The sequence below is a fragment of the Nymphaea colorata genome, chromosome 8 (assembly GCF_008831285.2).
Source record: "Nymphaea colorata isolate Beijing-Zhang1983 chromosome 8, ASM883128v2, whole genome shotgun sequence".
Classification (NCBI taxonomy): Eukaryota; Viridiplantae; Streptophyta; class Magnoliopsida; order Nymphaeales; family Nymphaeaceae; genus Nymphaea; species Nymphaea colorata.
Window position 1 is genome coordinate 7338001 of NC_045145.1, and position 15836 is coordinate 7353836.

Below are 15836 nucleotides of genomic sequence, written 5' to 3' on the forward strand. Positions count from 1 at the left end.
AAATTATTCAATTCATTTAGTTGGTATTTCACCACTTTTTTTGGGGATGCGACAGGTAAATGAAGGTTTCTTTGAGGCCTTCCGATTCCCCAAAATGGGTAGAACTTCTTTTCTTGGGGGAGCTATTTGTACTACTCGACGCTTGCTTCCTGGGGATCTTGCTCCTCCAATCAATATCTCTTTCTGTTCCGTTTTTCTTTTCGTCAGCAAAAATGCTTGCTGTCAGTAGTTAAGGGAAAAAGGGAAGGTTACAAAGGTAATCTTACTGCAACACTGAGACTAATTCAGTCAGGAGATTCGGGAAAAGATGGAACGAGAATACATGTTTGGAGGAGAGCTTAAGGACTCTCAAAGAGGATTCCGGCGGTGCCACTGTTTATATGATTAAGACTGAATGGAGGGATCTCTACCCTAGGGTTTTAAGTTGTTCATGTTTTGATCTGCACTTTCTAGAAGGGAAGTCAAGTTACTAAAAACAAACTCTATGTGAAGTCAAGCAAGCTGGGTGATGGAAGAGGAAGAGGTCGGATCAAACGACCTTATTGAAGGGAAGGACACGTCCAAATCCCAGCAGAGGCCGGGGAACCTGAAGCCCTAACCCCAATCTCCATGGATGCATCCTTGTCAGAAGATACAAGATCAAATCTACATACCACTATTTAAACACAAATAGTTATACTAGCTAGAAATCCAAGGCCACATCGGAGTGCTATTTTTTGGGTCTTTAAATACGTAAAATGAACTAGTCATTCTAAGGTTAACTATAAGAGAGGATATAGGGATGTAATTTGAAATTGTGATATGAATCATCCTATATCAACTAGTGGATCGTTCTATACGTGCTAGCTCCTGCATCTACAACATTAATTTCTTGGGTTTCCAAGAAGCAAATGATAACTCTATCTACCATAGAACCTCAGTTAACAGTACTAGCTTTAGCACCTATGGAAGCTGAATGGTTTAAGAGTGTCTTATCCTAGATACCACCAAGAGAAATGCAAGTACAACCATTTATAATTCATTATGATAGTTATTCTGCCACTTACAAGGGTAATATATAATTGAAAATCTAGATATATAAGTCTAAAACACAAGGCTATAGATAATTTACTCAAACAAATAGTTGGATATGTGAAGCCATGCTAAAATTATGTAGATCCACTTACAAACGGCCTTTCGTATATAGAATTTAATTCTACAAACCTTTCAAGGAATAAGAACCAAATCTATCAAATGAATTACCCGTGAAGGAAACCTAAATGGGATATTTATGATTATTAAGGTCATGGTTCACTGCGAATCCCATCAAGTTTAAGTATGTAACTCACGTGAAAACCCTTTTCCTTCAGAGTAGCTTTTATTAAACTCAATGTCTCTTTAGTCTCGTGAATTTGGACGAGGACGGATATTGTTAGTCCTTTCACCCTTTGTAAGTGCAGACGGATGCGCATATGGTAATTTATCATGATATAACTTACCATGTGGCTGAAGCTATGGTCAATGGGAAAGATTCAACTACTTTTGGACACTTCTAAGCCATTTATCAAAACAACCATAAGCTCAGGGAACCCCAAGTGGTTGTAGTGCACAGTCCACCTCAAGGACTTCTGATCAAATCTTGTGGTTGCTCCCATGACTCGATGCACTCTGTGAACCACGAAGATAGTAGGCACAAAAGGGGGGCAGTGACGTCTTTTAGGGTGGTGCAATGGACCATTTGCTCTTTAAAAAAAAAAAAGAAAGAAAAATTATAACCATGAGATTAGTGAGCTTGACCATAAGATCCTTTTCATCAATTGGACATCAATAATGTCTTCCTAAACTGTCATTTTAAAAAATTTATATATGGTCAAAAGACCTGGTTTTATACATATAAAGCTTCCCAAAAAGTTGGAGAGAGTGTCCACAAGAGAATCCTGCAAGTGCAAAAATTATAGCAATATATATATATATATATGTGTAGGGAGAGCGAGACTTTCATCACACCAAATACCAGCCACAGCCAAGCATATCGCTCAGGCCCATTCTTTAATTTAAAAAAGAAAATGCCTGCCCGACGCCCAAGCATCAGGGGAGGAAAGCCATCGGCTCCCCTCTTTTTTGTTTTTTTTTTTTCCAGTAAAAAAAAAAGTTCGAGGCAAGGGAGGTGATGACCTCCCCGGTCTCAATAATCTGAAAAGAAAAAGGGGAGGCCGTCGCCTCCCCCTCAAAGAGGCGGGAGAGGCATCGCCCTCCCCATCCGCCAGACACTCGACACAGTAGAGAGTCCATTTTTTAATTAAAAAAACTGAGATATCCACATGGACGGCCAGAACCAGCCGAGCGTTTTGCTCGGCTGAGATTTGTGTAAGGAAAAACTATATATATATGTATATATATATTTTAATATTGTGCTAAAAGTTAAAAATGTTGTGTATCACTAAAAATAGTATTCCAGGAGTAATAGTGACAGTTTGTGATGCGACAGTGATTTGCGGCGCCTTTAGCCGACACTACTTTTTGAAATGTAACCAAAATTTATAAAACCCAAACCATTCATTTAGTAGAAATTGCCTAATAGGTCATTCATTTGTAATTTATAAGTTGGCATCTCATAAATTCTTAAGACGTTTATTATGTCTAAGAATATCATTTTTATTTTCAATTAAAAAATGATGAGGTTGGTGAAATGACTTTTCTATTTACACATGCACACAAAACAAAAGTTTCACAAGTGCTAAGTTGTCACATGCTTGGGATAAGCGTCCTGCTTTACAAGTGGGATCAAATTGTTGTTATTGCTTCCTCATTCAAGTTTTTTTTTTTTTTAAATGACCTTTTTCGGGAAAGGCAATGTATAAATTAAGTTTTCGGGAAAAGTAAAGAAACACAACCCAAAGTGCATTGTTTGTATAGATCAAAAGGGCCCACGAGTTGTCCTCCATGAAGTTCGTTTGGACAAAAAATCCTCCAAGTCTTGGAAAAGAAAATCAATCTTTAATTTCCCATTTTCCCTGGATTCCTCTAAGATTTGGAGAAGAAAATCAATCTTCAATTTCCCATTTTCCTTCGATAAATTTAAAATTAAAAAAAAAGGAATGAGCCAATTTTGAAGCAAAAACTACGGAATTATTGTAAGCTGTAAAATTCGAGGAAAAAAGAAGAAAGTAAGGATCGTGAGGATTTCAGCAGACAACACTATCAAAAGAAACCAAATTTTGAGGGTACTTTAAACATTTAATTCAATGTCCCCGACTTGGCCTAAAAAAGCCAGAGCTAACCAGAACAATTAATTAAAGAAATGTGATTGATTTACGATTAAATCTTTGACCATTATCAAGACCTTGGTGTTGCTTTGGATCATTAGCTTTAGGCGCACCTTTCGAGTTTACCTTTATTATTAATCTAATCTAGTCATCAACCAACTTGGGACAAAGTTACATGCAGTTGTTCATAGTTTAGCATCAACACCAACATAAAAAGCTGACAGTTTATGGCACAAAGTTCTACAGTATTGCACTTCTTCCTAGCTAAGAACATTATCGGGCCCAAAGTCTATTAAAGACAGAAGACTTATTCTTAACTATGATTGAAGAATACCCATTTCGGAAAAGTTTAATTTGCTGCAGTTTAATATATTATGCTTCCCTCTGTTTGGTGGCTTAAGGATAAACTAAAATACTGACTCTCCCAAGGTTATAGCTACAAGTTGGATGCCTTTTCTCCTACCTTAATCAAGCTACTCCACTAGCTAGCTTCTCAGTTAGGAAACTTCTAGTGGAGTTCATGTATGATCATGCCACACCCTTCCTAGCTCTTTACCTTCTATTTCTTTACCTCTTTCTGTTGTGGCACATAAACATTTCTAATGTGTACTCCCTGCAGAGGGTGGTGGGTGTTCGGGGACGAGCACACTATATATAATATATGTTCATGATCTCTCTCAAACCAGCCCAATGTGTGAGGAGCATTTTAGTTTTTGTGAAAAGGTGCCTTTTTTAAGCATTCCAATTTTGACTTTATAATTAGGTGTTTACTTACACATATCATTTTTAGGAAAAGCCAAAAGCAGTTCCTAAAAGTGTTTAGAAATTGTTTCTAAAAGTACTGTAACAAAGTACATTTAGGAATGGTTTTTAACTATTCCTAATGAAAATCTTAGGAACATTTTGTAGATTCCATTGCTAAAGGTACAAATTACATATTGCACTATATATTGGAACAGCTTAGCTGCCGTTCATCTCTCTCTCGCTGTATATATATGTATATATATATAAAAGAGAGGGAGAGATAGAAAGAGAGAGAGAACCTAACCAAAAAAAAGTTTAAACATATTCAAAAATTACAAAAAAAGAGGAGAAAGGTCCTAATCGTTTCCCCATCAAAGGGCATGCAATGTGTTGTTCAATAGTCCATGTGTCTCACAATATATTTAGTGTGTTTTTAAGCCTATTTTTACATTGTTGATTTTCTTAAATATATTTTGATCATTTTTATACATCAAAAATATAGGTTACCCCTTCAAATATTAAATATTTAACATCAAAAGTTTTCTTTAGAGATTGAACACATACACAAAAAGGAATTTCAAGATTGGTTCGGGAAGCATATAATACATTTTCACATTTTTTTAAATGATTTATAATATTTGATAACTTATTTATTTAAAATTTTAATTAATCATTACATCAATGAGGTCATGAAGTAACAAAAGAAGTTTAGATGGCTTTCACAAGGTCCTCAACAACTAGCAAAAAGATTTAAAGGTTTTATCATCAATGGATTTTGATTCTACACAATAGACAAAGAGGAGTGGTGTGGTAGTTAATGCTTTGGTGACAAGATTTGCCAGTGAAAAGATAGAAATACAACAAAAGCGAATATTGCATATTATGGTAGTTTGACAAAAATCATTGAAGTGAAGTACTGTGAACATTTGAAGTTTGTATTCTTTAAATGTGATTGCTATGATGTTCTCAATATGTGTTGTTCAATCATAGTATGAACAAACATTTAACAAGTTTTTTTGTCTGACCTTCAATGTTTATCAATATTCCAATCAAATTGTTGCAGATATTTTTTTGAATATGCATTATATCAAGATTATGTTTCAACATATTATGCTGCCAATTAGTAGTACAAGGAAAATACTTTTTTTTTCCATCAAATTAAATGGTAAATTAGAGGCAGTCACCTTAAAAAGAACTTTTAACCCAGAAAGCATAGTGTGGACACACTTTCCTCAAAACTGCCATCAAATGAAGTTTTACCTCCACGAAGCCTATGGTTTCATAGGAAAAAAATGTTGGCTTCCTATAAAACAAAACTTGTGACTATTCTTGGATGAAAGGAGCATGTATCTTTATACCATGAGTGACAAGCCAATTCATGTTTAATATTCCATGTAGATGGAATGTGCATATTTTGGGAAATCATTTGATATTCCATAATAATGCTGCATGCAATTGAAATGATTCATTTCATGAAGCATTGTATATTTCTAATCTACCTTTCCACAATTCTTTTATTTCTTATACAAATAGTTACAAATAAGCATCCATATATTTTTTAGGATCACCACAAATAAGCAACGAAAGTATAATATATGGTTGTTTCATGCACATACATGGTGGTAGATTGTATGGGATGATGACAATTATGCATGTGCAGTAAATAGAGTTTAATTTTATGAAAGGATTGAACGCATCACTTGCCAATCCAAGCCTAGCATAGCAATATTCAGAAACAAAAGATGGGTATCATTTAACGAAAGATCTCAATGCTATAGAATTTGTAGGATGTCTTATGTTGTCATCTTTAGCTCATCATTCATCATGCCACATCATATGAGATGCAATTTTGATGACATATCTAACTTCTGAAGTCTTGGTATTAGAGGAAAATGCCACTTTGCTGGAATATTTTTTTCTTTGATTTGTTTGGTTGCCATTTAATTTCCATCTTGACTTGCCACAATATTCACATACCTTTTTTTCAATAGAATATTTCTAGTAAATCATGCTGTCGTTAGGGAAAACATTAATTTTGTTATAATTAAGGCCTAGTTGTGCAACAATCTTTTTTGTCTGATAGTATGACTTTGATAGTGTTTCGCCTTCATGTAATCCTTCTTAAGCAACGACAACAACATGTTAAATGGCTTGTTATTCTATCTATTAAAACTCTTTATCTGAAATAATCACATGAGAAAAGATAATTTACTAAATCTTGTACACCATGGATAAACTCTTGCTCAACATCTTTCAACTGGAAAGACTCAAATATCTTATTATATTCTTTTATAGGTTCATTTTCTTCATTTTCATATCAAAATCTGCAGTAGACATTCTACATATATCGTGCAATATGCTACTTATACGATCTTGATTTGCTTCATGCGATGGCCTTTCATTGACAAAATTGGGATGAAAGTGTAGCATCCCCATGATGATACTAGCAAGTGTAATTTGGACAATTTCCAATGCATATCAAGTGATCTAAAACATCAACCAAAACTAATACAAGGTATTGTTGCATGTTAGGCACAAACACTTGACCTTTCCATTAGTAATGACTGCATTAACTATAACAAACTCAAAAAATTCTTTCACTCCATTGACACATGCATCACTTGTCTTATCAAATGCAAGAAGTATTAGTTATCTTTCAAAAGGATTTAAATTTTTAAGAAATGTGTTAAACATTATCTTTGTTTACGAAGCCAACTCCTATTAGATATAGTGTGAATGAATCTCAATTTAATAATCTCTTTCCAAAATCAATAGAATATAGATCTAGGGAGGAAGATAAAATTGATTTTAAAATAATATAAAGCACTAGATGAAACATAATGACTATTTCCATGATCATATAAAACAAGATTTTGTTGTAGTATTTTTGGGTTAAGGGTGTTTTCGTCATTTCAATCACCTGAATACATTCTTTGTCTTTGAGGCCAGAGTATTTTGTTCATTTCAAGAACCTGAACACATTCTTTGTGTTTAGGGCCCTAGTATTTAATCTCTCTCTCTAATTCCTGATTTAGATGACAGTCAAAAGATGGACGGTCATTACTTCAAACCTCAAAAGCATGGTAAGGTTAGAAAAAACATTTAACAGGTTTAACTTTGATTGCTGCTTTTGGAGGGTCTAAGGCTAACTTTTCCTTCAAAAGGCACTTAGGCCCCATTACTGCAAAATGAAGATTTTTAGTGTTTAAGAGAGGGGGAAGGGGCCGGGGTGGTGAGTTTCACATTATCAAGTATTTGTTACATTTTCACAATTTCAACACTTTCACAAGTTCAGTCTTTACAATTAACATACATTGCAACAAACTGTATGCCGATCTGGGCCAGTGCTTGGAGTTTTTTGTTAGGGGAGCCAAACTTTAGTTTCAATAAAAGGGGTCAAAATATAATTTTTCAAAATTTTTGCATAAACTAAATGAAAAATTTGTAAAATTTACATATGATCTTTTCTTTTTTGAAATTTAGTAGATGGGAGGAGCTTTTTTTTTTTTTTTTGGGAGGGTGGGTGGCCTGCCGCTCTCAACCTCATTCTTTGGAGCCATGGACACCAATTGTACTATCCATCATGGTGGTGGTCAGCAAAGGATACAGTGTCAGCAGATAATTGAACATTGGTAAAGTAATAACTTTTTTCATGATGGTGATCCACCTATCCTTTGATGCCAAATTTTTGTCCCACCAAAAGATGGAATTTGTTCCTTTAAGGGACTGCTTGGTAATACAAACTCATTGTTATTGTTTAATGAATCTGTCTCAAAAAATGGAGTTCTTAAAACACTCGAACATGTTGTTCCATGAAGCTGCCCAATTTTTTGGGACAAATTCATGAGATAGTAACAACATGTTACTGTTATCAAATGGCCCCTTTGTTCCACTATCTGTCATCAACCTTCCAGAATATGCATGCTTGGGTTTACTTCAACTTCATCAAATTCCCAATTAATGCCAAATCAAGGCTTCTCAAATTGAAGGTTTTCCCAAGAATACACAGGATCTCCAATCCCTGAAGTTAATGGTTAGGTATGTCCCTCTCTTCTCAAAATTGCACACACCCAATTCCATTCTTTCATCTTTGCTCGCATTTTTTCACTTTCATTGTTATGTGGTCACCTGTTGTGAGTTTATTTTCATTCTCTCTTCAAAAAACATGTTCATGACACCAAGAAACAGTTACAGTTCCTGGTGCCTTAATCACTATATTAATAGATTCAGCAATCTAATTCTTCAACTCAAATTATGTTAGAGAGAAACATACCATTACGACACTTCATCATCTCACAAGACATTCCACTGTGCTTCCTCATTATCCTGATCATTCATAGGCTTAGGATATTAAGATGGTTGTCTCACACGGAGAATAAAAAGAAAAAGAGATGTACCAAGCAACTATCCAGTTCATGGCTACAGACCTCGGCTCAGAAGTTCGGCAAAAAGGACCCTGAGCCTATCCATTTTAAGGGTAGTTTTTTTTTTTTTTAAATGTCTTTGTGCACGGTTGTTTTATTCAAATCATGTTGGCATCTTTATGAGGAGATTACGTCAATGTAAATAAATTGTAGCCAATGTGATACAGGGAACCATTCAGGTTCATAGGAGGGAAAAAGTAAGGAAGGAAATAAGAACAAGAAAGGGGGCTGTAGCGGTGACCTCAATCACTGGTATAGTATATCTGACCTTTAACTACGTTTTCCTTTAATACCTACCATGTGCTCAAACAGCCTGGTCCATTTCAAGAAAATTTCCAACAACAGTGAGCGTTAGGAATTACAATTTCCATCGGCCAAGAACTTCGGAAACGTCAAAGAGAATTCTCAATGCTTTTGGCTTTTAGGAATTCATTTGCCAATAGTAATTTTCGTGACACCTATAGACCCATCGACATGAGTTGCAACGAACGGAGCCAAGGGGCGCACTGTCTGAGGTCATGGCCTACCCTGATTTTTTCAAAAAAAAATCTACATGTAATTTTGTTAAAAATTTCATTTAGCCTGAATAGGAAATTTAAAAAATTATATTTCAGCTCTAGTCAAAATTTCTTAGCTATATTTTGACTTCTCTAGCAAAAAATTCCTAGCTCTACCCCTGTAAATTTCCAATGGCTTTTGGAGGACCTCTCCACGACCATCGCCAAAAAATTGAATATATTGTAGCGATACACAACATGTTCTTAAATGTTTTTGCAACTGCTCTACAATGTTATTTTTGTATGAAGAATGAACAACTGTGGAAGAAGGGTGGCAGCGAACGACTGCGATCTTTAAAAGAAAGGTTCATGTTTGATATGAAATGGCAGAAAATGAAGAATTCCTTAACAGGATGATCTTGTTTTGGTCTAACCTATCCATGCAGGGGAAGCATCATTGATTCAACAAGAATAAATTATTGGGTCGTTTTTTCTTCCTAATTTCTGAATGCCAAAAAAGAAAAATCTCAAAATTGAACAGAAAGAAAAGCAATGACTGGAGTAAAAAGGATTCACACTCGTAGTTCGCTGTCTACGGAGCTCGCCCCAAAAGCTTGCACTTTCTTTTACCGGCAGTTCTTGAAGTGCTATAAAATCCTATCATCAAGTTGAAGCATGTGGTGCCCCAAAGGGTTTATTCTTATCAAAATAAACCATATGGATCCATGCATGTTGTCAATATATCGGATCTGGACACTTTTGTTGACTCATATGGTGTATGGGCCAAGAGACATCATTCAGTATGGGAACAAATTTATTAAAAAAAAATGGAAATAATTTGAAATAATTGAAAAACAAAAGATAGCTTTTCCAAAAACCTCATAATATCCGTCCAATATGGTCTAGGTGATGGGCTGATACATATTGATGCAATATGATAATTATTACAACATTGATAGGATCCAATTGCATGCTGAACTTTTTAGAAGGAGTTTGGTATCCTCATGATGTTAACTCTCTATGTTCTAATAGGAAAACTGATATGCAAGTTAAAGCATAGCTGTGGCATCATCATGAGGCATTTAAAGTTGAACCTTTAAAGGATGGAGAGAAGAGAGGAGGTTTCTACCTTCAATCGAATAGCGAGATTTACTCCCACTCATCGAAGGCGCTTCACATCAAGCACTGAAGCAATCCTAAACCTCAGGGGCCAATGGCAGGAGGGTTTTGGTGCCTCTCATTGGGGTGGTGGTAAGATTGAATAAAGCCAAATCAAACAAAAATTGATATTTAAAAGAGAGAAAACTATATGTAGTAAAAAGACGTTATATTCCTCAACAAGTTGAAAACCAACGACACTACCAATAAGTTATATGATTTATAATTTGTCATTTATAACAACTAAAGATACTTTTTGTTTTTTGTAGGAAAATATTATCTTGTTGACAGTAGATATGATAATATTTTCAGTTTTTTGACTCCTTATCGTTGATATCACTATCATTTATCTGAATACAATATCTATGGTGCACGACCAATCCAAAACAAATATGAATTATTCAACTATAGACATTCATCTCTATGTACTACAGTAGAACAAGTATTTGCTTTGTTGAAGGAAAGATTCCCCATTCTTAAAAACCATGTGCAATATTCAGTTGACACATAAGTCAAAATTGCACATGCTTCTTGTATTCTTCATAACTTTATAATTGAAAACAATTCAAATGCACTGCAATTTGAAGAAGAACTTATTGACAATTGATTCACATAATTTGAGAATATTGATGAAAGTCTTCTACAAACACAATTCTACAAACACAAGCTCGAGGAAGTAATATGATAATATGATAATTATTACAACATTGATAGGATACAATTGCATGCTGAACTTTTTGGAAAGAGATTGGTATCCCCATGACTTCAACTCCCTATGTTTTGAAAAGGATATCGATATGCAGGTCAAAGCATAGTTGCGGCCTCATCACGGACACCTAAAACAGCCTTGAACCTTGAAGGGATGGGAAGAAGGGGAGAGGTTCCCGCCTTCAATCGGATAGTGAGATCTACTCCCACTCACCCAAGGGGCTCCACCCCCAGCACTGAAGCAATCCTAAACTTAAAGGGCAATGGCAGGATGGTTTTGGTGCCTGGAATAAAGTCAAATCAAACAAAAATTAAGATCTAGAAGAGAGAGAACAAGACTACTATGTGTTAAAAAGAGCATATTCCTCAACAAGTTGAAAAGCCAACAACACCACCAAGAAAAATAATAACAACAAAATTTCTGTTATAAAAGGTCAATACGCATAGAAAGTGCCATTTACAGCTAGCGACAACAATTGGGCTTCCCCACCTCACAGCCCAAAAATGAGGCCTCATACATTAGGTAGGTATACATTTCCAAAATCGGCAATAGCAAAACCCAAGAGGTCTAGCTCAAATATCTAAGAAACCAACAATTGATTTTAATATATATATTTTTAAAGATTTTATATGAAAAAACTGAAGAGACTTAGTCACTTGCCTAGCAGCACCAAACCCTAGAGACTAGTTCCCCTTTTTCTAGGGCTTATGCCTTGGTTTGTGAAGATAGTTGACACTTATGAAAATCGAATGAGAGCCCTCACTTGCTGACCCAACTAGCTATGCTAAGCCCCTTGATATTTTCTGCCCAACATTTAGTAGGGTTCTAGAATGACACCTAATGTTTGTGATGTTATCATTTATGCCATCACATGTTTCACTTTATTAAATTGTTTGGTTGTGAAAGTCTCTCTTTCAAACTGCCAATGTATTCCTTTCACCACATTAACTATTCTAGATATTTTCCTTCAAAGTTGAAAAAACGGGAACATTTTAGCATGTTGGACCCTCATCCCGTTCACTGCCAAGAAGTTCGAAAAGCAAGCAAACCCAACCAATACAAATTTAACAAATACGGTACAATTGTTTTTCTTGTAGGATCACAAATTCAAATAAATAAAGTTAATAACTATGGCATAGAACTTTCCAATTGTACGGACAACTGGTCACTCAATCTTGCTTTCATCCAAGTAAAAAGTTAGTACGGATTAATTTTCCCAAAGAAGAGGGGACATATTGTACATGGAATTGGACTTGCTGAGCGCATAGAGAGCAGAGGCAAACAAGCACTGATCAAACGCCTCGACGATCAAATTCTCTTTTTGAGATGTACCAAACTGATCCTCGAAAACACCAAATCTACGGCACTCCAGTCTTCAGATCGCAGAAGTTCTGAAGATTTCTTCCATACCATCGAAAGCATCACCTTCTGCAGCACCAGAAATTCCTCAGAACCTCCATAATTTGCAGAGTAAGGTGACAGAGAGAGGCACCGACAGAAGAAAGGAGGTCAGTTTCTCTCAGTAACAAAGGACAATCAGTCCAACGAGGGGGGGAGAGAGAGAAAGAGCGAGAGAGAGAGAGAGAGAGGCCAAAAGAGCAAAAAGATGAAGTTACTATGGTACTGCACATCTATGAACGTATATTCATCTTCATCTTCCATTACAGTACAAATCCTGATCAAATTGGAAGAAGAGACAAAGAGAAACAAGGGAAAAGAACGAAAGGATACCATAGCCCTACAACTTCCCCTCAGTAATTAACCTCTGGACCTGGTCTGTTGCCCGGCCGGCGCTCCTCCGACCGAGGACCCACCTTTTCCGGCCACCGGAATCTGATAGCTCCCTACCATCCTTCCCGTCTGCTCGTACATAACCCCTCCCGGATTCTGGCCCACCATCATCATCGGCATGCCCCCATAAACCCCACCACCTCCGAACCCATTCTGCACAGCGGCACCACCAAGGGGCACGCCATTCTGGCCGCCACTACCACCGTTCTGGATGCCGCCGTCCTTGCCCGCTCCTTCTCCCCTGCAGGCGGCGGTCTTCTCCCCTTCCATCTCTCGGAACTTCTGGAGGTAGATCTTGAGGGGGTCGACGTAGTCCTCGAAGCCGAGCGTGGTCATGGCCCAGAGGAGGTCGTCTCCGTTGATGGTCTTGCGCTTCTCTCGCTGGCACTTGTCCGACGCCTCCCCCGTGATGAAGCTGATGAACTCCGAGACGCACTCCTGCACCGTCTCCTTCGCGTCCTTGGAGATCTTGGCGTTCGCCGGCAACGCCTTCTTCATGATCCTACTCACGTTCGCGATGGGTAGGAACCTGTCCTGTTCCTTCGGCGACAGCTCACTGCTCCCTCCCCCTCCCCCGCCTCCCTGGCCTCCTCCGGATTCATTGTCTGAATCCGCCATCGCCGCCGCTTCCCGGCCGATTGACCACTCCCGTCAATCGTTCCACCACCAAAATTACAACAAATAAAAGGATATAACACAAAAGCACTCCGACCACCACCGATTACAGCCGCAGAGGTCGCCAAAACAACCGGAAAAATCAACCGATAAGAGGAAGAAGAAGAGAGAATCCGCTCAGCTTTTCTCTTACTCCTTGATGCTGTTCGCTTTGATCATCAAATTCCGTTGCCTCTACGTGAGCGACAGACGCAGAGAGAGAGAGAGAGAGAGAACGGGGAGGGGACGGTAGATGCGCAGCGTTGGATCAGCGCGTAATATCGTCATCAAGAGGCAACACGTGGAGATCTGCCGGCCGTTGGTTTTTGCGATAAGTTCGCCCTTGTTGGAGTGGCTTCTCGCCGTTGGATGCGCATCCGCTGGAACCGTCCCTGCCGTTAGATTTTATAGAGACGTGGCCTTCCCTCTGGTCGTTCTTCGAAACAATCGTTCCTCTAAAGTCCCTCTATTTTGGCTTCAAAGTCAAAAGACGGTCTCAAGGAATTCAGATACGGATTGAAGGTACGGAAGTACTCAACATAAGGGGAAACTCCTGTTTCTTTTTTTTTTGTTTTCTTTTTTTATCTGTTTTTGGGATATAGATATTTTTTTTTCTGTTTTAATGTGTGGACATCCAATTCAAAATATAGTTCATTTACATCTTTGATGGCTTTTGACATGGAAAATATTGTGATGAAATACCATATGTCACAATTGAGTACGCTTTCATTCGAAAAATAGTGTGACTATGAATATTGATTTTAAATTTACATTAGTTTCAAAAGCAAGAACTTCTTTCTCGAGAAACACTTGCAAGTATTAGTGGTGTAAAAGAGTCAGGCGCCCATAATATAGGAACCAAATCTAAGCTCTGAATAGCCTCTGATGATCAGATTTAGTGAAATCTACCCTAAATCTTTTGGTATTCAGATTATGTCAATCCCCGTGTTTGGGTACGTGTCAAATTAAGCTAGATTTTGTAACTCTAAACCCAAAACAAGCCAATCCTAATTCTAGAATGACCGCTAGGGTGCAATTCTACAATTCTACTGTAGAAGCCAACTTTTGATTTTTCTCTTTCCTTCAAAGTTCTGACTGTGAATCCTCAGACTCTGTTTGATAGCGTACATGGATCTGTGGATGAGCCCCTCCCCCTCTGACTATAGAGTAATATCCACGGTTTTTGTTGATTGTATAAGTTGAGACTTAAGTTCTCCCATCTCAGGTTGTCACGTGGTTCAAAGTCTATGAAATCAAAATTTTAAACTGTTGAGTTGTTTTATCTTGTAAAAATTGTAGTGAACTCTTTGACAAAATAATACATGAAATTGGACTATGTATATTAACTGCATTTACAATAAGGACATTTTTTTTTAAAGGTGAGTAGTTCATTTCATTGCTAGCTTTTAAGAGAATCCACTGGCCTCTTTATGCCTGCCCTCCTGAGTTCACAGAGCATGCTTCGACACCTTTTATGGTCTAAAAGTAGAGTACATTGAGACGTGATAGTGATTACTTCAAGATTTAAATACAAGTCCTTAAAAAAGATGGACCACCTTACCACTCAATACGCTACCACTTTAGGTGAATAAGAGAATTAATTCTACCATCCGACCAAGAGTCGAAACTCTTTTAGGTCTAGAGTTATGATACGAAACAGTAGAATCTTTATATACTTCAACATACATATAGGACCTACCTTTTTATAGCACACCTTTTTTATAGTACAAAAGTATAGAATAAAACTCTAGATGCAGTCTCACCTCCCATTTGAGCTTATTTTTCTTTTTTGATTTCAAATACATGAAAATATAACTATTTTTAAAATAAAAAATTAAAACTGAAAAGATAAAATAACTGCTCACCCGGCTGTGGCCTACGGTGGCCGACACCCCTAGCAGAGGCCTTTGGGCATCAAACAAGTGGACGCCCAAGTCGCCTTGTCAAAGGAAAAAAGAAAATCTTCAAAAAAAGATTGAATAGCATATTTAATAAAAAGTTGGTGGCTTTTTAAAATATCAACCAGGAGGTGGGCCAATTGGGTGAGTCCTTTCCTCCTTTCCTTTATCCTTTTTCGTGTTGTCATCTTTGAGGTGGCCTGTGGATAGTGCCGCTCAGGGTCCCTTTCTCCCCCGCCTTCCTTGGAGCTACAACTGACCATGATCAGAATCCCAAATGACTAACTTGCCCTTTATGGATCTGATACAGATCCATAATACAACGATCCACCACCTCCCATTGAGCTTCAACTGTTATGACCCACGTTCACCGGTGGGCAATTTAAATTGGCTTTAATTATAGTTTTGGCATATTAGGTAAGATATATTTTTAGCATTAAAGATTTAAAACTACTAAACATCTATAAAAGATAAAAAGGAGAAATAACATTAGGCATAATTGTAAGAATATCCATTTCAAGTGCACATCATTAATATCCCTACTTTTAGAGAACGTTTCCTTTATTTGAATAAACTAAAATATTTTCAATTAACTGAGGTTAGATCTGCCAAAGCAAACTAGATTGAAACCGACATTAACAAATGACGAGGAGTTATAAAAGCCGTCAACGTTGCAAGTGCCCCAAAAGAGAATGAAATCGAGAGAAAAGTTTTCG

The 15836-nt window shown here is 37.1% G+C and overlaps 1 protein-coding gene across 2 annotated transcripts; it reads right to left on the reverse strand.

The window, feature by feature from the left end:
• Positions 1-10789: 10789 nt before the first annotated feature.
• On the reverse strand, positions 10790-13612 carry LOC116259487 (nuclear transcription factor Y subunit B-3-like). Of its 2 annotated transcripts, XR_004173947.2 has the most exons (3): positions 12509-13612; positions 12019-12205; positions 10790-11060 (listed from the first exon to the last, which is right to left on the reverse strand). XR_004173947.2 is itself a non-coding variant. In XM_031637340.2 (2 exons), exon 1 carries the CDS (start codon positions 13184-13186, stop codon positions 12536-12538), a length of 651 nt encoding a protein of 216 aa, XP_031493200.1. In that variant the 5' UTR covers positions 13187-13612; the 3' UTR covers positions 11877-12205; positions 12509-12535. The 2 variants fall into 2 exon arrangements, 1 of the variants encoding a protein (XP_031493200.1); XM_031637340.2 differs by lacking the exon at positions 10790-11060 and having other exon boundaries at positions 11877-12205.
• Between the last annotated feature and the right edge of the window lie 2224 nt (positions 13613-15836).

Excerpts from the sequence above, each read along its gene's own strand:
- LOC116259487 (XM_031637340.2), bottom strand. The coding sequence starts at position 13,186 with ATGGCGGATTCAGACAATGAATCCGGAGGAGGCCAGGGAGGCGGGGGA.